General features: G+C 40.5%; 1 protein-coding gene across 8 annotated transcripts; it reads left to right on the forward strand.

Annotated features, from left to right (window-relative positions):
- Positions 1 to 3,014: 3,014 nt before the first annotated feature.
- atxn2 (ataxin 2) lies at positions 3,015 to 23,576 on the forward strand. 8 transcript variants are annotated; one of them, XM_046387812.1, is made up of 26 exons: positions 3,015 to 3,547; positions 5,076 to 5,106; positions 5,475 to 5,534; positions 6,202 to 6,273; positions 7,301 to 7,451; positions 8,372 to 8,386; positions 10,797 to 10,921; positions 11,115 to 11,206; positions 11,428 to 11,616; positions 12,684 to 12,856; positions 13,278 to 13,529; positions 14,864 to 15,049; positions 15,253 to 15,432; positions 15,597 to 15,704; positions 15,929 to 15,999; positions 16,159 to 16,526; positions 16,862 to 16,925; positions 17,047 to 17,193; positions 17,836 to 17,853; positions 18,518 to 18,590; positions 19,169 to 19,362; positions 20,105 to 20,231; positions 20,336 to 20,527; positions 20,610 to 20,821; positions 21,491 to 21,668; positions 22,742 to 23,576. In XM_046387812.1, exons 1-26 carry the CDS (start codon positions 3,438 to 3,440, stop codon positions 22,768 to 22,770), a joined length of 3,417 nt encoding a protein of 1,138 aa, XP_046243768.1. In that variant the 5' UTR covers positions 3,015 to 3,437; the 3' UTR covers positions 22,771 to 23,576. The 8 variants fall into 8 exon arrangements, with proteins under 8 accessions (XP_046243768.1, XP_046243769.1, XP_046243771.1 ...); XM_046387813.1 differs by having other exon boundaries at positions 18,518 to 18,584; XM_046387815.1 differs by lacking the exon at positions 17,836 to 17,853 and having other exon boundaries at positions 3,016 to 3,547.
- The last annotated feature ends 690 nt before the right edge of the window (positions 23,577 to 24,266 follow it).

Here is a 24,266-nt window from a genome sequence, read left to right on the forward strand (position 1 = left end):
GAACGCCTGATGAAAATCATCGACATGTTTTGTAAATTTGTATCACGTGTATACAACCATTGCTTTTCTGTCAGTTAAAGTGTGTTTTTAATGGCTATTATGTGTATCTGGGTGTATGTATTTTTTTTAAACTGAACTGAAATTTTGATGAGAAAATTGTTTAGAATGGCCAGACTCCGATGGATCTTTATCAGGCCCCAGGACCTATGGAGAATGTTTTTTTTTTTTTTTACATAAACTTTATTTAAAAAAAAAAAAAAAAATGTAGAAACAAGCAACACCTCATAAATGAAACAAATGAATTGGTTGTCCTTAAAGTACTTACTGCCTTTTTTCTGTCCATAAAGTTCAAAGTAGCAAAGACGGTAAAAATTTGTCTTTGGAAGATGAAAAGTTTTGGCGCTGTCTTGAGGAATCCCTTTTTCTCACACAAAATACAGTTCATCAAAATTTCAGCACTTTTATTATTGTTTACAGATCCCCAAAATATTATAAAATCAGATCAAAAGTTCACTAAACCAAATATTTTAGTTTTTGACAATCATGTGCATTCATCCTGTTTTGGCGTATGTGAAAAGAGAAGAATCAGTGCTGTACTAGTTCTATATCACTTTTACAAACAGAGCTAGCTTTGCTGATCAGCAAAACCTGTTTTTCAAAAGAACTGGACTCACAAAGATGCACAATATACCCCTCACACCTCAGCCACCATAGGTGAGAAGAGACTCCATTTTGTAAAGGCTACAGGCTATGATGGCATGAACATGGAGGTGCTCAGGACTTATGCTGTGCAGCTGTATGGAGTCATTCAACACATCACATCAATCATCTTCATCCTGAGACTGGAAAAGGTATCCTACTGTAAATTAGTAATGGCTGGTGACTCCCAGTCCAAAAACCTGCCCCCCCACCAAAGTCATAACAGACATGACATGACCCTGACATCCCACCTAAGAAATACCCATGAGAGACCAAACTGATGAGATGCTTCTTTGAATAAGTTTATTTGTAATTTTATTTCATTGAAGACTGTTAATTAAGAAAGGGGGGAAGAGTGGAACTAAAGAAAGATATGTGCCTGCAAATTGGGATTCAAATGGAATTATCAATAGAAAAGCACCTGTTCATGAAATGTTTTTTTTTTTTAAATAATTAACTTGTCATGTAAAAAAGAAAAAAGAGGACATCTTGTACAGCACAACATTGTGTCTTTAGAGGAACTGTACTATAGAGGGAACTGCATTGTGTTTAACTTGTTCACATTTTTTGCATGTTGGGCCTACAACCTACAAATATCCAATGCAACAGCACTGCAATAAATCCCACCTTTTTGAATCTTATAATATTTAATTTTTGTTGAGGTGTGGCATTGGTGGCATTGTACTGACCTTCTTTATTTTGAAAAATATTTTTTTTCACCCCTTTTGTCAACACGAGGGGAGCAACATATGCACACAGTAACATTTGAATCCTATCAGAGCACAGAAACTCCTTGTAGGTGTTTCGCTTTATGTCTCATGTTAATAATGAAGGGACGATTTGAGAAAAAGAAATAAACTACCACAGACAGTGCTTGAGATGTGACTGAGATGAAATGGAGATGGAAAATCATAAACCACATCGCTTTTGACTAACTGGAAAACTAGTGAAGTTGTTAAATGTTGCCAAAAATGTCATTAAAGATGACATGGAGATTTGAAAAGGAACACTAAATGTTAATGTAATTTAAAAATTGAATTCTCTCATCAAAGTTATTTTAAAGTTGTTGGACTTTGTTGTTTTTATTATTCATCGTCGGAATTATTGTATAATTTATGAATGAAATAAAAAAAAAACAAAAAACAACAGGAACGTCAAAGGCACCATATATTATATGTACGGTATATAAACGCAGCATATTGACAAAAAGTCGTTTTTAAATTATTGAGATGAAATTACAAAATATATGTTGAGATCACCTCCTCATTCCTCCTCAGACCATAGACTGTACTCCACCACTGTACCACTGGACTGTCCTGCATTACTACACAATACTGCACTAGTTTTGTAAGCCTAGGTAGCTACTGTCTATATTTATGCACTATTTAATGTCCATTTCACCTGTATTTTTGTATAGCATAATTTATAATCTGTACATTTCCTCTTGTAAATTATGTCCATATTTTCTGCCTATAGTCTACTACATTTAATGCACATATCCATCTGTATATGTTCATAGTACCCAATCTGTAAATCACTGTAAATTATTCACATAATATGCCATGTACATACTGTTAATTTATTTGTTATATCTGCACTTGCTGCTTTCGCGTTTCTGGTTAGATGCTAAACTGCATTTTGTTGCCGTGTACCTGTACATGTGTAATGACAATAAAGTTGAATCTAATCTAATCAGTTTTAAATCAGGAGACACAAAATTTCATGTTTTGGGGATAAATGTTTTGAACGTATGCTACAGTATACGTGCGTAAATGGCATGCGCAATAACTAGGAACTCAGCTTTCTACCAGCTGTACAACAATCTTGTATAAAAAAAATCATCAATGTGCATTTCGCTCATTACTATTCTGTTAACGCAGTTTATTTGTGCAACCAACTGCACTCAAGTGCGTTTACCATGTTTGGAATAATAGTAAGAGAGTAATCTTGACCGGGATATAACAACGAGCCGTCATACTGTATTGTCTAATTAGTCGCCATCACCATGCACACACAATCAGCGTGTCAACACTATGTTTTTGTGTGTGCACGCCTGTATGTGCAGTGTGCTCGCCGGCTCACGTGGATGCCACAAAACAGCCACTGAAGAGTCATAGACTTCCTGAAAATAGTGCCATGTTGTCTGTGCAATATCTTAAAACAAACAAGAATCTACATGTTTCCTTGGGCAGTCTAGATTAAATGTGACGACGTTTGCCTTTTTATAAGGTTGATGGTGGAAAAAATACACTGTGAGAATATCTGATGATATGTTATGAGCCGTTACGCCTTTCATATATCCCTCCGCTGTTTTTTGTCCCCTTTCAGACTGTTTTGGTCTTTTCGCTGTTAGCAACGGAAAGAACCCGAGATAGCTGTAATCCATATTTTGAGATAATCGAATTTTTTTGTTAGGATAATATAAGAAATTGACAAGAGGTGTAACACCCATGTTTATTTTGGAAGAGTGATTGGCACGCGTTGTCTTTTTTAAAATATTGTTTATTTCTGTTTTAATAGGAATTGTACAGATTGCTAATTTAGCTAGGAACTGTTAGCCAGCTAGCATCTTAGCATAGCATCTTCATCAAGAGGCACGTTGACATTAGCCTGCAAGCTAGTACGATCTTAGGATTGCTAACATTAGCGAACTGTCACACAAACACACACCGCCTCATCGTCAAGAAATTACGGTGTGAAGCTGGTCGTTTTAAGACGCTGTCTTTTATGGGATCACAATGTCAATGAAGGCCGGTGGAAATCGTAGCAAGCCCGGCGGTGGCAACACCGCTGGTGCCACCGCCTCCGGTGCCGGAGGAAGTGGCGGGGGAAGACAGAATCTGGGCAGGTCTGTGAAATTAAAACAGTAACTTAGCGAGTTAAAACACATAAGTAGGGGTAGATGAGGTCAGCTTTCCTTCCTTGGACACAGTCATTTCAAACAGTGGCAGTTTTGAGAGATGACATTTCCGTTAAGTGGTCCAAAACTAGTAGTTGCGTCTTTGTGAACGGGGTATGTGGGCCTTGCGACGTGCTGGTTATCTAGCGTAACGTTATGCAGTTTAGCTAGCGAGGCCTGTCTGCTTGCTCCAGTAATGTTGCAACTTCGACGTTACTTTACCTCCTCTTGCACATTAGTTAAAACATATCTGGCCTCCGACTATGCATTTAGACATGATTGGGTGGGCAGATATATTTCTTTCATGTCTGTAGCAGTGAAGTTGCTTCTCAAGTTGCTGATGTCAGTTTATCCTCAGCTTGGAGTCAGTTTAGCTAGGTGTAATTAGCCGTTTGACAGTCCATGCTTGTTATTCAGTGCACTTGCCTCATTCAGTAACGTTATTATAACGGCTAGTTAACGGTGCAGCATAGCGACCTTTCAACCAAATACGCTGTGATAAAGCGACTGTTTGTTTTCATTTGGCTGTCATGTGGCTTGGTAGGTTACCGCAATATTGCTGCAACGGGTTTGCCAAGAAATTGATATAAAGCGTGTGGGCGCACGATAGTAAGGGGCGGGTGTGAGGACGGAGGTGAATAGGAGAAGGGAATTACAGACCGACGGGCTAGCAACCTTGACGTTGCCGTGCTTGTGTGAAATTATGTCCTTGAAGCATGACATTTCTGTACATGTCGCTCTACGACAAAGCTATCACATACTGTCAGTATAGGAGCTGCATTGATATTGTTGAAGTTTGATGGTGTTAATTTGACCAGGCTTCTATTCACCAGTCACTAGGAGAGCACGTCCCATTCATTGCGTAGATTTTTTTTAAGGGCATACGGAAATTTTCTAAAAATAATATTGTACCATCTGGACATATGCGTTTAAATATAAATGCATATTCCAGTTTGAAATAATCTGGATTGATTTCGTTTTGATTTTGAAAAAATGAATGTGTTCAAGTGAGCCCATGACACATTTACTACAATGGGTATAATGTAGGGAGTGTGGCCATTGCCTACATTGAATCTAGTGCGAATGCCTGGCCATGTTCCAGCTGCTGAACAAGGTGCATTTTAGGACATTCTTGGAAAAAATGTAGGCTACTCAATGTTTGGCTGGCATCCCTTTGAACATTGTGGAATCGTATTGTGGAATCTGTGGAAAATGTTAGAATCTACACTGTAATCAATTATGTAGTGAATTTACTTTGAATGAATTCACTGTAAAAGATTAAACTGAATGAGTCATTGTGATGTTGATTCTTGGGATAGCCCTTTAGTACCTAGATTTACAACACCACCTCCTGAGATTTTTAGCATTCAGTTGTATAGTTGCCCCTAACAGAGAGTACTTTCTTGTAGTATATTAACATTAAATTCAGTGCTAATGATGATAATGAGTTTGACAACAATGCCATTTATTCTTTCAGGGGAAGACACAGCGGTAAAGGTCCCGCAGCAGTAAGTGACCTGTTAACCTTCTTCAGTCAGTGGAAAATAGTTAGTGTGTCAAATTGCCATGTATCATTGGAAGTCTGTCAGACCTAAAGGCTGTATTTAATGAAAAAATGGAAGCTGCTTTTTAACTCTGTGCAGAGTCGTTTAAATATCATGTCATGTTTTGTATGACATGCAGTTTGATTTAAAAAGTTCCCAGAATGGTCCTCAGAAAATCGAATCGACTGACTGGATAACTCTACCTCATAGTTATGAATTATGAATGGAACAGATGTCCAGTAGGTGTTACATGGCTTTTAGGGCCTACTTAGCATAATTTTACTTTGCACATGTGGAGTGTCAAAAGTTAACTTTGTTGTCTTTTTCTTCAGGTCATTTTCAATGGTGTATATGCAAATATGAGGATGGTCCATGTTTTGACTTCAGTAGTGGTATGTTTACTGTGTCTCTGTCTTGCATAATTTTTTGAGACCATTTTCCAGATATGTCAAGTATGTCTGTATGAATTCCTTATTCTGTGTAAAAACAATGAATATATGAGTAAGCCCAGTTAAAGACATACAATGCTGGATTTTTTGTTTCCTATTTGTAAACACATCAGTAAGTGATTCTAGATAGACAATTGATTGTTGTCTCAGCCACTGGTATTTGACTACCTGAGAATGAGACCTAGCGATCAGCTGTCTTATTCCAGAGTCCAGAGAGTATGGGCAGAGGGCAAGGTCTCTGCAAATGCACGGTCTCAAATTTATAGTGGCTCTTAATTGCTGATTATTTTTGCAAGTCCATGCGTTTGTTTTTTGTTTTTTTTGTTTGTTTTTTTTTTAGGAAAAGAAGGTTTTCTTAAACTACCATGTGAATCATGCTCACTGTAAATGAATTAGTAACAGCAGTATGTTTTCCATCACATACTGTTTCTTCAAAATCTGTACGCTACTATAAGCAAAGCTTGCGTGATTTGTAGAGACAGCTGGTTGCATAAACAAAAACAGATTGATCAGTCATTTAGCAGATGGGTTTCTGAGCTTGTTTTCTTGAATGTGTAAAATGACATTGACACTGCATACGTTGAATAATAATAGGATTATTTATTTATAGGGGGCCAAGTGTGAGCTCAAAGTGAAAAACGGAGCAGTCTATGAAGGAGTGTTTAAGACATATGGTCCAGAGGTAAGGATCACACACAGTGCGATGTTCTTTATAGGTGCTAATATGAAGATAGATGTGTGATTTCCTCAGCAGCAGTACTAATGGTTGAAGTTAACTTTGCTGGGTAGCTGGTGCCCAGCCAGCACTCAATAGCAGCTTCACCCCTGAGGTGGTTCAGACAAAGATCACCCTTCCCATCTTTCCTTTTATGGAAGAGAGGTATGTGGCCCTTTATCTTCCCTTTGAGGTTGAAGTATTTCCCAATCTTTGTCCTCTGTGGAAAATATCATTTTGCACGATGCTTAACCTGAGCAGAATTAGAAGTTTCTGTCTAGTTCAATAGAAAGAGCTTGGCTTTAATTGTGGTTCTTTATGGGATGTCAGAATCATACATTATCCTCCGTTTTCACACCACACAGCAGTGCTGATATTACATATATCTCACACCTCTTTTTATAAAGTTGTGTGACTGTAATGTGAGTAATGCAGGCAGGATGCTTCAAAAGAAATTGAATTAGGTATGCCTGCACAGACAAACACTTTGTTTTGAGACCAAAACAAAGCATCACATTTGGCTTTTATTACCAGTGTGTGCAAGCTGAACACTCAAGCATGCTGAAATATTCACACAGCTGTATTTGCCACACCTCTGCACACAGTTTCTTAGTCAACAATCTGATGTTTGGTGTCCGGCCTTGCGTTTTCAGTTTTCTTTTATGGTATTCTGGGTCGTTCCATAGCGACTCACCTCAGAGGTTCCAGTTTTTTATAACCAGGTGTTTTCTTTGCACCTTTAACTTGTTTTAATGTTGCATTCAGTGGTTTTATTTCAAAGGTAGATATTTGTACTATGTTAGTTTCAAGGTTTTCGGTTCTAGTGTGTCAAAAATCCTGTGTTAAGTCCATAAAACTTGAAACATCAAGGTTTCCATTAGTGTTGTTGTAGTCTAAGACCTCCATGGTTCATCATCTTTTTTTAGATGGTTTTAGGGTTTTGCTTTATTTCAGATTCCTCTTAAAGTCAGTTTAATGTAATTTTCTCCCTCAGTGTGATCTGGTGTTGGATGCGGCCCACAGAAAGAGTCCAGAGCCGAGCATAGCCCCCAGGAAAGAGGATATTGTGGAGAGCATCATTTTCAAGGCGTCAGATGTCGTAGTGGTTACCTTCAAAGATGTGGACCTCAATTTTGCAAGGAAAGGTACTGAGGACCTTTGTGATGACACATCTTATTTAAACAGCATTCTTGATATAAATGGTCTTGCACATACTAAAAACATATAAGCTATACATTGTTGCTAGGTTAGTTTGTTGCTTTGTATTCATTGCACGCACACAAAAATGAATATATGCCAAAGTAAATACCATTCAGTGCATATACACAATGTATTGAACTTTTTTGGTCTGTAGTCACTACCTTGAATTCACAGAGGCTTTGCCACTAGTTAAATCTCATGTATCTGCTGTGGGTGGCCAACCATTGAAGTATAATGTGATCTATTGATTGGTCCCAAGGTTGCCCTGGTGCCGCAAGAACACTCAATAAAGGCCAATGAGTCTTCTTCATCTAATTCAACTTGACCCACACAACTCTCCTTTGAACAGTAATGGGCTATGTGGGAGGGTATTATTTTCTGAAAAGGAACAGGTGAAAAAATGTGAGGGTTGCACCAAATGGTTGGAAGACATAGTACTACACTGGTGCCACTTCTGAAAATTTAAATTGAACATTTGTTGACTGACTGGAAATTTTTTTTTTTTTTTCACAAAGGTGGTGATCTTCTATTACTAAGTCAGCAAGACAGTTCAGTGTTCTAAGTGTTATCTGTGCATGTAGTGTACTGATCAGAAATGTCTTGTTTGTTTAGAAGGTACATGTGTATTTCACCAATTTAATAGTTTAAATAAGGGGACATGGGTACTCAGGCTTGTCTAAACTATGAAAACCACACTCAGGTTGTTAAAAAATGGAAACAGAATTTTCTTTTAAAACTTAGAGATGATCCTTATTTTAATTTTTGAAAATGAAGTCAATTATTGGTGTGACCACCAGTCAGTCATTCTCTCTCATTCCATCATCTGACTCTGTCATCTGTCTGTCTCTCCTTTGCAATGGTCTAGTCTCCTCTGACACAGGTAATATATGGCTGTTTTCTCCTCTTGCACATTTCTGTATGCACTCAAACAAATTTGTGAATCTCTTTGGCTTGGCCCTGATTTGTTGACGCCTGTTGCTGCATTTGTAATCAGATATTGAGTATATAATTTAGGCATCACAGCTTTCATTTAACCTAAAAGAATATGGATCAAATATCTGATGTAGGTCAGTCTTGCTCCACCTTTTCACCAGATCCTTTGTTGCCTTTTACACCTGATATTCGTTTTGGTGCAGTAACTGCCGCTTTCCCCATCATACATTGTTTAATTAAGCTTTTAATTTAGAGCTCAGCAAAGGCTCAAAATTGATACCTAACCTGGCCATGGCCGTGGACATTATACGTAGGACTTTATGCTCATTTATGTGGCATCTGAGGATGTGTGAGAAATACATAGCTAATAGTGTGGTTGGTTTAAACTAACAACACTACTTATTTTGTGAACAGTACTTTTAGTTTTAAGCTGTCATTTAAAGCTGTAAAAAAGCTGTGAAGCTTTATGTGTGGTATTTACTTATCTTGTTATGGTTTATGCCCAAGCACAATTGAAGCCTGGACTTAGCTTAGGCAGCCTTGTAGCAATGACTCTTGTCACATCTGTGTCATCTTGCACAGATGTGGTTATTATTTTTGACATAACATATGTTTCAGAGAATTATTTTATTTTCCTAAACCTAAGTTCTGCTGAGCCACTGGAATTTAAACCTCACTAAAGCCATGCCCAGTTTGGGTTAGATGGAAAATGGAAAATTAAAAGATTTATTTTTATAATTTTGTTGAAATCTCACAGATTGAAATCTCATATTGAGCACTTGCACTTTAATCTTCATTTAAAGCGCTGTGTTAAAGTGGAGTTATATCGAGATGTTTAAATTGGTTTGGCCCTGAAGTACTATGAGGTTGTGTAATTGATTGCAGTCTAAATGCATGTTTGCTTAACCCTCGCTGTGCCAACATCTGATTTGTAAATGTTCCTTATTTTATGTTCGTTTCCCTTGATGGACAGTGTGCGTAGAGCATTCCGACCACCTCTGCTGATGTCATTCAGGCCCTTTGGCTCAACTGTATGAGTGGTGCCAACCTAATTTTATTTCTTCATTTCTGAACTTTCTGAACAGAAATGCTAAAATGCACTTTGTGTGGTGGGATGAGGTGGCATGGCTGAGTTATGTATGTAACTCCAGGTGGCTCATATACTTCATGCACATAGTCCATTGGTGCCAGTTTTGAGAATGTGAGAGCAGACTTGGGCTGACATGAGATTGGCTTTCCTTTCAATAAATAATTGTTGTTTTTTTTTTTCTTTGAGCATGCCTGTCTCTGGTTTTAGTTGAACTGACCAAAGTATTTTGTAAGTTCACTTAAATATAGTGAATAGTCCTCAATGTGTGGACTATCATCAGCACCAAGTAGTCTTGTCATGCGTGAGGACTGTTAAATGAAATGGGGAGAAAGCCCGGCATTGTACACAACCTGTGCTTAAATTAGCCAGCTAAAAATGTTATAGCGCCTCACTTTAATGAGCCTTAATTATTAATGACTTAATTTAATTAGTATATTTTGTTAGGCTGTGGTAGTGACTGGGGACTACCCTCTCTTTACAAGTCTGTTTTCATATTCTGGCTCACACTGCACTGCCAGAACTCTATCCATGTTACGTGTACCAAGGCCAACTCAAGCAAATACCTTTTCTTTTTTTTCTCAGACCAATTGGATTATGTCTGGTTGTGAGTGGGTGTGCCTGGTGAATGACCACTACCTCCATATAGGCCATTGCTGCACTTCCCTGCATAAACAGTGAAGAGTGCAGCCATGAAATTGCATATGATCATGAGCTTCTGTCTGTGTGTGGATATGAAGGGGTGGGCGATCCAGCCAAAAAAAATCAAAAAACCTAACCCTAATCACAATCTATTTAATCAACCCAATCATGATCCACTATCTAAATTGTGGTGTTTTTTTTCACAATTTTGAAATACCCTGTAGATCAAATCCAGACTTGAAATGGCCTTTAAATTTGTCCATTTGCACCGTTTAAACACAATATTACGTTGAAAAAAATTACTTCTTTTATTACTAAATTGCTCCTCATTGAACATCGTGCTAACTATTACTTACGTTAGGAATAGCCAAGTGAAATGATTTGTTTAGTGAGCATAGCCAACCAGTTGGCTAGCACACTCTATTGGTGTGTTCACATAGTGTGAGGTTATGTGAAGCTTGGAAACAGAAGAAAGACGACATTAAATAACTCAATCCCTATGATTCACCTGAAAAGTAGATTGTGGACGCGTTCAAGGTTGGTCACGATCTAAAACTGTCAGATCGCCCAGCCCTCGGTCTGGTTGACAGTCTGCTATACATAAATATATTCTTTGTGTTTGCCACAGACAACTTCACAGATGCAGCAGTGAGCAATAGGATCAATGGTGAGCATAAAGAGAAAGATCTAGAGCCCTGGGATGGAGGAGAGACCCACAACTCTGACAGCCTTGAGTCTCTGGATACAGATGTGGTAAGAAAACAGACAACTCATTGATGCTACACTTCTGAGCATATAGAACTAAATCCATACAGGCCTTCATAAATTTTACAGTGACAGAAATAAACTCATGCTGTGTCCTCTGATCCACAGCATTGTTAATTTGTTTATAAGCCTTCTGGGAAATTCTGTCTCTCTCTCTCTCTCTGCTCACTTTTCATATCAGTCAAACGGTTGGGACCCCAATGACATGTTCAAATACAATGAGGAGAAGTATGGAGTCTTGTCTACATACGACAGCAGCCTGTCCACATATACGTAAGCTTCTCTGTGTTCTGTTACATTATGTTTGCTGTTGCATGTAATTGGCATGTTCATTTAAAATTAAACCACAGACATATTTTTTTCCTCTGGTCTTTTACCTATGCTTTATCCCTCTTTTAGTCTTGTATAGTGTGACCTCACATGACAAAAATAAAAACTAGAAATCAGGCCTTCCCGCCCCCCTGCCCTTGTCATGACCTGAGCTTGTTTTCCAGGGTCCCCTTGGAGCGGGATAACTCAGAAGAGTTCCTCAAGAGGGAGGCGCGTGCTGCCCAGCTGGCAGAGGAGATTGAGGCCAGCGCAACGTACAAGGCTCGTGTGGCGCTGGAAAATGATGAGCGCTCTGAGGAGGAGAAATACACTGCTGTGGTGCGAGGGGAAAGGGAGACTCACACACTTAGCAGGTGAGACCATATGTCCTGTACCAGTGAGTGTGTGTCAGTGCAGATGTTTCAGTCATGTAATTGTAGACTATGTTCACAACCAGCGTGTGCATATCAAATTTCATTTGTTCTCATTTTTGGTAATTGACTCTTGATGTGCACTACATTGCCAACTGCATGTGGCATTGAATGTGCATACCGTGAAAGTGTGTTGGAATATTCATCATTCATGTCTTACTGTTAAACACGATTAAAGATCTGGTGTGAAGGATTTGGAGGGACGGTGTTCTTAAAAGAAATGGAATATAATATTCATTTAATAATTATGTTTTCATGAGATTATAATCACCTGAAACTAAGAATTGTTGAGCTTTTTAAGCTACAGAGGGGATTGGGTCTTCTTTTATGCATCGCCATGTGTCTACAGTAGTAGTTTTTCACAGCCGCCTTAGAGAAGGGTGAGGCAAACTGCAACCTCACTGCTAGATGCCTTTAAATCCTACACACTGGAATACTGCACAGAAATAAATAATTCCTTTCACCTTTTTTCATCAAGTGGCAACATGTTCATTCAGTAAAAACTATAAGTATAACTATCATGAGAAATGATTCACCATTTGAACGAATCATTCAGCTGATGGCTTCCACAAGCATTGTGTTTATTAAGAAATAAAGAAATCATTTTCAGTGCCTGATGTTTTCCAAAAGCAAGTTGAGCTATACACCAGCATAGCATATGCCACATTTGAGAATTATTTTTGAAGTACTTTGAGTTCTCATAAATAAAATGTAAGATGACAGCATGTATATGTGTGTATATAATGCTGGGTCTGCTATAGAAAAGCTTGGGCACAGGCTGTAAAAGCATATTGCTTAGCCTTGAAGGGAAACAAAGTAATTCCAGCAAATTCACTAAGTAGACAGCAGCTGTTCCCAGAACAACACTGGCTTGGTAATTAAAGAAAACATGCTCATTTTGGCTGATAAGAAGTACTTATTTGAATGTAATGGAGTGTAGGAATAATTACTCCCCTTTGTCATCTTGACTATTGTTTCTGTTTGTACTGTGTGTGTCTGCGTGTGTGCAGAGAGAATAAATACATTCCTCCAGGTCAGAGGAACAGGGATGCGATGTCATGGGGCCCAGGACGTCAGAATTCACCTCGTCTGACTCAGAGCTCAGCTGGACCCTCAGCTCCTCGACCAGGACCTCATGACTACAGTCCCAGCTCCGGGGCTGACCAGAGGGTAGTTAATGGAGGTGTGTTTGATACATCACATACAAACCTAGGGCTTACATCCTACGGTCTATATACAAACTGTCTATATATACAAAATACTTGTGAAACATGCAGAGGTGCATTTGTTGGTGAACTAGTTTGTCAGGATTGTGATAGTGTTACCTTCTATAATTTGACTGGTGAAAAGCCAGTGGTGACTTTGGTTTGGAGACTCTGGGATGACCATCCTTGTTGTTTCTGTTAATTCATTATTTGCATTTGTCATTCTGCACATAACAAAATCGTTTTGTTCTTGCCTTGCTGGTCTTTATGCTTTATGTTTTAATCTCTCGCTTTTTTTTTTTTTTTTTTTTAATTCTTGCTATGCCTTTGTTTTCTCCATCTTAGCTGTTTGTCATCTGCTTGTTGTCATCCTTGATCATTTGTCCTTCCCTCTTGTAGGTTCATGCCATTGGCCCTCACCCTGTCCGTCTCCTTCCTCTCGTCCCCCCTCTCGTTACCAGTCTGGCCCTTCTTCCCTTCCTCCTCGGGCAACCACGCCCACCAGGCCACCCTCCAGACCCCCCTCTCGACCTTCCAGGCCTCCCTCTCATTCATCCCACCCCTCCTATCCCTCCTCCTCCTCCTCCTCTTTTTCCCACCATGGGCCCACATCGCCAGCCTCCACTCTGCCCAAACGCATGTCTTCAGAAGGTACCCACATGAGTGTGGAGTAGACCTGGGCAAAGGCATGAGTTGAAGGTGGATGGATTGAGCTCAGCATTGACATGAAATTCTCAGTCCCCTTGAAAGTGTCTTTAAAGTTAAAAAAGGAAACCACTTTCAAAAGTACATTTGCCCAGGTCTAGTGTGGAACAACACGACTAGGTGAAGCGGCTTCTTCAGACTGATTTTGGGTCAGATTTGCAATTTCCATAAAAATGGAAATTGTGAGGATTTAATAAGTCACAAAGCTGATCCTTAGTCAGTGTGTCAGGCAGTTTCACCTTAGCATGTGAGTGCACCTCGGTGTGTTTTGTGCTTTCTGTTTAGCAAGAGTTATGCCACCACGAACAACAAGGCACCAGTTTCTCAAAAGATGAGAAAGTCGAGATGAAGATTAACTTCACTTGGCTTTACTGCCATTCTGCCTTTAGCCTCTTTGCTTAAATGTTTTTAAGTCTCGCGCATCTCTAATGACACTGAGCAGCACTGTTAGACAGAAGTCTGATCTTTTGCGCCTGTAATGACAGCCTAGGTGAGAACATCAACCAGTGGGGGACAGCAAAAACTAGTTACTCTTTAATTAAGTTAATTTGTTATTTTAAAACATCAGCAGGAATTTTTTTGTGGTTTTAGACCCATCACCATATTAGTGATGGAATTATTTAAAAAAGGTTAAGAGCCCTGCCATATTAACGCTCACATGCACTTAAAACTGCAAGTGCTCCCTGTGACCCTCTTGTTTTTTAATGCAGCAAGCTGGAGTACTGAGCTATGTGCTGTGCTATTTAATTATAGAATTTGTCGATTGTGTAATGTGTGTTGACGCCTCGCAGCGATGCATGGCTCTGTGTGGTCATGTCTCTGTAAATAATGTTTTGAATAAATTAGTGGTGAGATGAATCGACTACTTAGAAACATAACTGTTAGGTTAATGGATTTTAAATAAAAGGTGCAGCCCCGTTAGACTTCATACAAACTCTGCTAAATAGTATATTCTTTAAATACAGTTTCCCACCTCAGCTTCTTTCCTCTTTCCCCATTTCTCACTTCACTTGGTTGTGCTTTGAAGGGTGTGGTGTGTTGTTTGATCATTTTACAGGATCAACTGCAGTTTTTCCACTAACGTGCATGTGACAAAATAACATTCCTGTTTGACGTAATATTTAAACTTCAGATTAAGGTGCAATCAGTGCAGAGGTTTGTGTTTTTGAAAGCTTTTGTGAGGCACAGATTCTTCACAGCAGTATTATATGAAGCACAGACTGTTAATTGTGTTTACTCCACTGTCTAGTTTTGGACTTTTGTCTTTTCTTCATTTGCAGGGCCGCCCAGGATGTCTCCAAAATCCCAGCGAACGCCTCGTGCTCACAGAGTGCCACCCTGCCGGACCAGTGGAGTTCCTCCAGGAGTGGATTTAATTTCCCATAATGCCCCTGGAGAGGTCCCAGTGACTCCACCAACAAGGAGCAGCTCCTCTGGAGGCACATGGTCCTCAGTCGTAAGCGGAGGTAGAATAGTTTTTCCTTCCTTTTTATTTTTGTTTCTTTGTCTTTCTTTTAATAAATGTCTACTTCATAAAGATATCACACAATGATACATATCTGTTAAGGAAGGACCACCTTTTAGTATTATTACAGATGTTGTTTGGGAAACTTAGAATGACGTTGCATTTGATGGTGACCACAATCTAAAGTTTTACTTACATCCTCAGCTCACAGACCTCGCTCCCCACGACAAAACAGTATGGGTGGACCCTCCACTGGTTCCTCCTCCATCCCATCACCCCAGACAGGAACAGCTGCTGTGGAAACTGCTGCTACACCAACATCGGCTTCTTCTCCTACTACTGCTAGCCCTGCTCCTAACATGGCCGCCTCTCCATCAGGAGAAGGTAAGCTTGAAGTTAATACACAGTTTGGATTGACTTAGGGAGTGAGTGTACCGTGTACTTGGATTTGTTGTTTTAGGGTTGTGGTGTGGTCAGCAGCACTGTTCACAAATCTTTGCTTTGTTTTTATGTTGGGAGTCAACAGACTGTTTTTCTTTTCTGTATAGCAAAAGAGTGTCGTGTCCAGGAGACAAGACAAACATCCCCCACAGCAAACAAAGAGAACATCAAGCCCTTGGATAGCTCACCTAGTATCACCAGACCAGTCTGTAAAGGTACAGTATACACTGGACAGCAGTATTTGCTTCTGAAACAGTCCCTCAGACTTCAGAATGCTGTGAAGCTTTAACACTAAGATTTTGACAAAGAGACTATTCAGTGACGCACATCTGTTTCATTTGATTTAGTTTATAATACATTAAATGATTATTTGCAGAATCTGAATCCTGTTGATTATGATTGAAACCCTCAATCATGTCTCTCTCTATTCACCTCACAGGACCCCCTTCTATGGCACCAGACCACAGGAAACAGATAGATAATTTAAAGAAATTTAGTGTAGATTTTAGGGTACGTATCTCTTCATTCATACAATGTAATGCTGAAAATCTGACATTATTAATTCATTTTATTTTTATTTTTTTTTAATATTAATTAATAATTAATTTTTATGAGGCTGTATTAGAGCTTGTGTTTGCCTTCTCTGACTCTTCATCTTCCCTTTTCCAGTTGCAGTCTAGTTCAAACTCAGACCCTCCCTTTGACCAGATGATGACCAAACCTCCCAGAGATCCAGCAGACAAGCCTAAAGACCTTCCCCTGGACAAAGCTTCCACAGCGGGTCGGGAGGGCACCGACGAGGGTGTCGTAGTGATTGCTGCTGGCACACCCGGTGGTGCCCCGGCACCATCCACCGCCACCACCACAAACACCAGTAAGCCTGGCAGCCCCGCTGCACTGTCCCCGTCTCCTTCAGCCCCAGACCAGAAGAGGACAGGGCTGGATGTGACCTCGCAGGGAGTTCAGACAACGGCCACGTCCACATTCAGTGGACCCAAGCATGAAGAGAAGGAGGAGAAAAAGGAGGCAGTACAAGAGTGAGTTGATGGTCCAAATTTGCCCAAGTTTATAATTTTTTGTACTTTAGCCCACTCACTGGTGTGTGAATTGACCTGGATATGAAGCATCGTAGCCCAAAATAATTGAACATTAGTTTCTAAACATATTATACAGAGCCCTTGCTTGTTTGAAAATATAGGGGAAACTCTTCTTTCTACTGGAAATACTTGCAAAAACATCAGATGTGTTTAAATCCTTTGGTGAAAATAGTCTCCCACAAATGCACAGTTCAGAGTAAATGATAATAAATGATAATGACTCCTGACTTATCATTTAAACACTGACTTTAACACTGTCTGTTTTCCTCCTGCAGTCAAGTCAGAAAATCAACCCTGAACCCAAATGCCAACGAGTTTAAACCCAGGTTCAACACACAGGTCAGTGTGCCCTGCTTCTGCTAGACTGCACAATTTAAACACCATAAACTCACACTGTTGGGAAACAGTTTTTTTAACGTCTCCAGCCGTGTCTCTCTTCACTTTTATTCTCTTTAATTAGCCCAAACCAGCCAACACCCCGACACCTCCCCGGCCTCAGGGCCAGCCCAGCCCCTCCATCGTGGTCCAGCAGCCCCCGGCTGTGTACGGCCAGACGGTCTGCTTTCCCCAGATGTATCCCATCACACCAGTCAGCCCTGGAGTGCAGGTGAGACTCGCGTCTGAATGCTGAACTGCATATCACCCTGAGCATAACATTGAATTAGTATGAAATGCAAAGTGAAAACAAATTATAACAAATCCATAATGACCATGAGCTTGCCCAACATGTCTGCTTGTGTTGGTCTTCATTTGTTATTTTCTTTTTCCTTGACTCATATCTAATTCATGTCATAGTGATTTTCTCGTCTTCTTTTCTTTTTTTTTAATTATTATCTTATGTGCCATTTAGTTCAGTTTTCTTTGATATGCAGAAAATTTACTTCTCCATCATCACATTTTTCCACTATTATTTATTATTTTCCTCTGTTATTTCTCTGAATTATTTTTTGCTACATTATGTGTGAAATGGTATAACAATCTTAGAAATGTTGAAAGAGGAACTATGTGGAATTCACACAGTATGATGTCAAAATAGTATTTTAAGTGCTCTCTAAAGTTTTAGCATATATTTGATGAAAACTATTAACATTTGTAGTCATAAATGAGTAATTTTGTCCTGTTTTGCTTTAAGAAAAACTTGGTGATCCAACATCAGACACGTGTAAACGATAAAGTACTTTGGTGAACAACTAAAGAGTGGTTCTCTTTTCCTTTTCTCCCCCTCCTCCTGTCTCTCTCGCTTCATTAGAAAAACATATTATGGAAGGTTTGTGAATTTTTTAAATCCTTTTGTTTTAAGCCCAATCAATACTGAGATGTTTTGTTTGCTTGTTGAATTAATGCCATCAGATGTTGGTTTGCCAACTTCTTATTGCAATTCATTGTAAACTGTCATCACAGATGGACTTACAACGTCATCTTATTTCTATTGGCTTCGTCTGTTTACTGAACAAATGGCTGTAAGCTAATAGGAGTTAAGCCTCTTTGTTTTAGCTGCTGTACTGTTTGTAATAGAAATGCATGATGCGTAATGTTATAGAGTTAAGGAATGGCAGATGACAAGTAGTGTTTGGGTCACAGTCACAGTTGTTATAGTTAGAAGACACCCTTTCTGCTTAACGATAGACAGACATAGAAAATGCATGTGGTCCAAGGTAAGAGACAATTGCCAATCTCACGTGCATATGTACTTTTATTTTCTTTCCTTATTTTTTCTGTGTATTGGATTAGGGGTTAGCTACTAAAGCAATCGTTAAAAGCCCCACAGACAAGAAGTAAAAATAGTCCCACACTAATTAGAGAATCTCGCCTGTTTGTAGTGGAGAACTGTTTTTTATTTTTGTAGAAATGATGCTGACGTGCCCTGACATGATTGGGTATAAACTTATGTTCTTCATCTGCCATCCACCTCCTCCTCCTCCTCACTCCAGTCTCCAGCTATGTACCAGGTTCAGGTGCCTCACATGACAGTCAGCCAGTCTAAACCCTACAGACCAGGTAAAGGTGAGAATAACCAATGATTTGTCTAATTTCTCTTCTACCTGTGGCTGTCCCTCACGCTGAAGCTCACTAAATAAATCTTGGTGCTGGTTCATGCCTTAGATTTAGAAAGAGCTGCGTTGTTTTTTTGTTTTTTTTTGGCTCGGCTGCTAAATTCTTTCGCACCCGTTTTGTTTGTCTTTTAAGGTTAGTCAAACCCAAAAGCGCTCAGGAAGACCAGGTTTTAATCTGTCAGAGAAAAATCATTCCTCGTCCTCGAGGCTGACAGGAGATGTTACAGGTGAACTATTAGAAACTTATGTTAGCATAAGTGTAAAAAACTGAACTAGGCTAGGCTGGCCTACATAAATACAGGATTTTTTTGCACTGCTAGTGTCTTGAAGAAACTTTACCTTTTTTTCTCCTCCTTTAGAAACGATTCATTTTTTAATCTGTCGTCTTATATCGAGACCAGTTTGGTTCATAACTTCCCTTATCGAGAACCAGCACTACTTTTTCCCTCCATGATTCTGTTTAGTTCAGATTGAAGAGATGTTAAACAAAACTTCTTCCCTGTGTAATCTCTTTACATGAATCCCCAGTACCCAACATGCCCCAGCAGAGGTCAGACCAGCACCACCCGCCAGGCACTCCCACCATGATGCACCCAGCGACAGCAGCAGGACCACCTATTGTAGCACCAAGCCCCGCCTACTCTGCCCAGTACTTCACCTGCAGTCCGCAGCAGTTCACTAGTCAGCCACTGGTCCAGCAAATGACACATTACCAGTCACAGGTAAGATTTACTCCGTCAGTTCCAGTTTTAGAACAATACAACCTTGAGGTTTACTCAGCAAGTCTCAGCCCAGGAGGCTCTTCTGTCAAGAACCATTTGTAACCGTCACAGTTTCTCTGGTGCCATCAGTTAGTGCTGGCAGTCTTATCTCCCCCAGCTGTTCACTTGTCAGCCATTTGTCTGACAGATGCCTGCAGTCCAGCAGTCGGTCAGGGTGCCAGCACGATGCCAGTTTTTCATCACTTCTGATCTGTGCTGCTAACTGCAGGCTCCTCCTGCCTCTTACACCTGAGCTGTTGGTACCTGTTTGCAAGTAGGCTGTGATAGAACAAAGTGCTGGAAACAGGAGGCATGTGGAGACTGGCTTCAGGGTGTTCCAGGGTAACGCATTGATTAGGGATAGGAACTTCATTCAGTTAAGTGGTGTTAACACTAATGAAACTGACTATGCTATTTAATCCAAAAACAGGATGAGATAATAAGAGAGAACAAGAGAAAAAGATTGAAACTAAACTGAAAACAACTTTATTAGATAATAATTTCACTGTAATTACTTAAAGCGTATGAAAATCTCCCTAAATATCCTCACTAATGAGGAGCAAGGCTCAAGAAAGTGTTTGAGCAAAGCCTAGTCACAGCATCAATTTAAAGGATTGAGGACAACACAGAAAGAGAAGCCAAACACACCCTGGCCATACTACTGATGTTGTTTGTCTCCTGTCTGTCCCACTGTGTCCTTCAGGCGCAGCATGTGTTCAGTCCAGTAATGCAGGGCAGTGCCAGGATGATGGCACCTCCCACACACGGCCAGCCCAGCCTTGTCTCTTCTTCAACGACACAGTACCCAGAGCAGACACACACCATGTATGGTAAGTCCGTGTACGTGTGTGTGTTCATAAGCGTTTGCAGTGTGCAGGCAATGCACTGGGTGCCGTTCTGATACTTTTCAACCTTCCTAATTGCTGTGTCACAGTGTCTCCCGGGCCAATGCCTCAGCAGTACCCTCACCCCAGCGCCACCTTGCACCCTCACCCACAGCACCCCCAGCCCTCTGCCACACCTACAGGCCAAGCTCAGCAGGGTGGTCCCCCACAACATGGGGGTCCTCCCAGCCACCCAGCTGCCAGCCCGGTCCAGCACCCACAGCACCAGCAGGCAGCGGCAGGTGTGTAAGTTCAGGTTGGAAGCTATGAATTCCTGCACAGTCCTGTGTATAACAGTGTTGTGCTTCTCTTTGTGTGTCGTAGCGGCAGCAGCAGCCCAGGCCCTCCACCTGGCCAACCAGCCCCCGCAGCAGCAGATGTACTCGGCTTTGGCCCCCACGCCCCCCTCCATGACCCCGGGGCCCAACCCACAGTCCCCCCAGGCATCGTTCCCCTCTGCCCAGCAGACGGTCTATATCCATCCGCAGCAGGTGCAGCACGGCTACAACCACAACCACATGGCACACGTGCAGCAGGTACGTCACAACTTGCCATCAGCTGACCGCAGAAGTTCTCTGGTAATCAGGTTGTGTTTCCTGTATGGGATTTTAAATGTGGGAGTGAGGAAATCTGTGTTCAGTTCGGTGATTTTTTTCCCCTTTTCTTTTTATACAAATGGATCATTTTTGGGTGAAGAGAAAGCTGAGAAAATGCAGCTGGTGGTTTTTTTTCTTTTGGTAGTCTGATCGGATTCACATTAGGATGTGTATCTGGCTTTTAGGGGCTACAAAGTTAGTTAGTTAGTTGACTTCTTTAACACGTAAACCCGTACTCACCGACTGTATCCTGCAAAGCCCGAGTTATAGCCGAAAACTCTGCACAGAAACCCTATGCGCACTGATAAACTGTTATTGATTAAGGAACAGTTCCAGCAATTAACTCCTTCTAAACCCACAAACTGTATTTTGTGTTTTACTTTCACTTTTAAAGCAATAGTTTGCACCCAGAGGTTATCCACTGGTGATGACCATGAGCTGTGAATGTTGCAGCATGGATGTCTTGTCTGCTTCATCTTGTTAATCAACTTGTCTCTTGTCCTTCTGTTCGTCTCTCAGCCGTCATTCTCACTTTCTGTAACACTTTTGTAACACTGTAACACTCTCGCTGTCACACGCATACTCTCACACACTTTTTCTCACACCTAGGCCCACATGCAGTCCGGTATGGTGCCTTCCCACCACCCGGCGCCCACCCACCCTACAATGATGCTGATGGCTACCCAGGGTCCTCCGGGGGGTCCGCAGCCACCCATGCCCCAGACTGCCCTCAACCCCATACCTGTTTCCTCCACCACACATTTCTCCTACCTGGCACATCCACAAGGTACGTTTATTTTCTTAAGCAGCACACTACTGCAAAAAGCAGAGCCGGGAAGATATTTTTCACTCCCTGCTCAAGTAGTGTGTTATTGTACCTTACTGTTGCTGATACTCATGTATGTGCACATTCAGGCATTCAAATACATTAGCTCTTCATGGGGCTGTTTGATTTATCGAATTAATCGCTAAATTCCGAGTTTTATTTTTGCAAGATGTAAAAGATATCCACGTCATGATAATTAGCTGTCCCAGGTCATGAGTTAGTGAAGGTCTATGCTGCCACCAGAGTTTCCGTGTCTGTCGTGCCTCCAGATGGCTGGCTGGATCTGGCTCATCTCTTAGCAGATCTAACGCTCACAAGATCGACCGGAGGAACAGACTGAAAACAGACTTTGCAGACTCATTTGTGCTGGCAGTATTTCTTTACTGTGGGTGGACTCTTCTTACAGCCCGGCTCTACCCGTAGATGGGAAGCTATCGCTAGCCAGCCGGCTGTAGTGTCACGCTAGGCTGATGTCATGAAAAAGTGGGAGCAGATAAATTAGCGAGCGCACTTTCAGTTTCTGCCGTGTTTGTGTAGAAAGCTGGCTGGAAAGCAGGTGTCCGTGCTCTACTTAGTTGAATCTTCTGGCGCCGACACTATTTTGCTCTCGAATGGTCAGTCATGTTGTAGGCTTTTTGCCTTTTTTAAAAATGAATTTAAATGACAAGTTCACCGTTTATCGAGTCTCTCAGAAACAACATTCATGTTAAGTCTTTTCAGTGTGAAATTCCCTCTTTGTTTAATATTTCTGTAACAAAAAGAGTTTGAACTAAAAAGACAATAAGTTTTGATACTTTTGATTTGTATAACTTGGACTACAGAAGCTTTCTGGTATCTTGAAAAAAAAAAAGCTTTAAAGAAGAACGAGGACTGTTGTGTACATTAGAGAGAGAAATGATTACCACAAGCACAAACTGTCTCAGTGTTCATACAGCCAAGTTTAAGTTTTTGAAAATATGTGATTTTGATTAATTTGTGGACAGTCTCCAAATCCATGAGCTTGACATTTTGCGCATTTTGTCTCACCTCTGCAGTGCAACCTCATCATCAGCAGCAGCTGTAGATAGAGGGCGCCAGCGAGCTGAGGGACCCGCTCTGCGTCGCGCTTCTCAACCAGAGCCTTCGTAGCCAGGCCATGAAGAGAATGGGAGCCCTCCCTCTCCTCTCTTTCCTCATCCTCACCAGACATGCTTCACATCAGCTTTTTCTCTCCCCCTCCCCTCCCCTCCCCTCCCAGACTAGGCAATAAGAGAATGTTAACAGGTTGATGCAGTGACATGTTTTAACAAGCTAGTGAGTTTTAATGGACAAGACTGCTCCTATTCAGCCCCTGTTCACACACACATACACGCACGCACACAGACACACACATATCTGCAAACACACACACACACACTTTCAGGGGCCCAAACTGCATTTTGAGTCAGCTTGCCAAGTAAGATGTGAAAGACAGAGCGAGAGTAACTAATCGGTGAGAGTGAAGAAGAAAATTCAACTGGATTCTGTTTTTTTTTTGTCTGCACCTTGTTATGAAAAAAAAAAAATCTTCCAACCTTTAGACAGTATTAATCTTACTGTTTATTGCTGCTGCTATGTGCTGCGTTTGTTTCCAGACTACATGAAAGGTTTCTAACCAAACTAAAAACGAAACATGACAAGAAGCTTCCTGTGAAATAAACACGTTTTGGCAGCCAAGAGGACAGGAGAAATGTTATTTATGAAATTATAATGGCTGAGGTGATCACATCCCACTTCTCACCTGACCCTTATGTAACTTTTAAGTTAAAACTTTTACTTTGTAGATAATATAAATAATTTAAAAAATGAGCAAAAAAATTTAAAAACAATAAAAAAGTTTTAAAAACTGAATGTCTTACTTGCCGGTCTCTCATTTGTTCCCCCCTTAACCTGAATGTCACTTCCACTGCACACACTGTCCTGCTGCCGTCAACACTCACGTGCATCTGAAAACACATATGTGTGTATTAAAATGTATTATTCAGAAATGCTCAACATGTTCTACAAGGGAACAAGAGAATAAATTACATGTAGATCGCACAAAAACCTTCAGGTCAATTGACGATTAAAATCTTTATGTAATGCGTTAATGTCGTCAGTGTGGGACTACATTTTCTGTTCATTATGTTTGGATTCACTTGCATTTTCCAGTACAAGGATGACCTAAAACGCTTAGGAACAATAAGCAGCATTTATCTGTAACCTCTCTGAACTTCATCACCTGAACAGTTAATATCTTGTGTGGGTTAATCACATGCTCTTTCATTTGTACAGTGTGCCATGTACTAGAAAAACAAGATAATACAGCTGCTGCCTTCGAGACAATCAAATCAAACTGAATTTTTTTGTTTTTTTTGGTTAGGTTTATTTTACAAAAAGTCAAATATACAGTTGATATATATTTAATATAATTTAGAGGCTTTTTACTGAAGGATGCAAACACAATGACAGATTTTAAAAGCTGCTGGCTGTCGAGGGGATGTTGGGTTGAAATGGAATGTTTACAGTGCTAAGTTAACAAACAGAATGAACAGTATTGAG

The sequence above is a fragment of the Scatophagus argus genome, chromosome 4 (genome assembly GCF_020382885.2).
Source record: "Scatophagus argus isolate fScaArg1 chromosome 4, fScaArg1.pri, whole genome shotgun sequence".
Lineage (NCBI taxonomy): Eukaryota > Metazoa > Chordata > Actinopteri > Scatophagidae > Scatophagus > Scatophagus argus.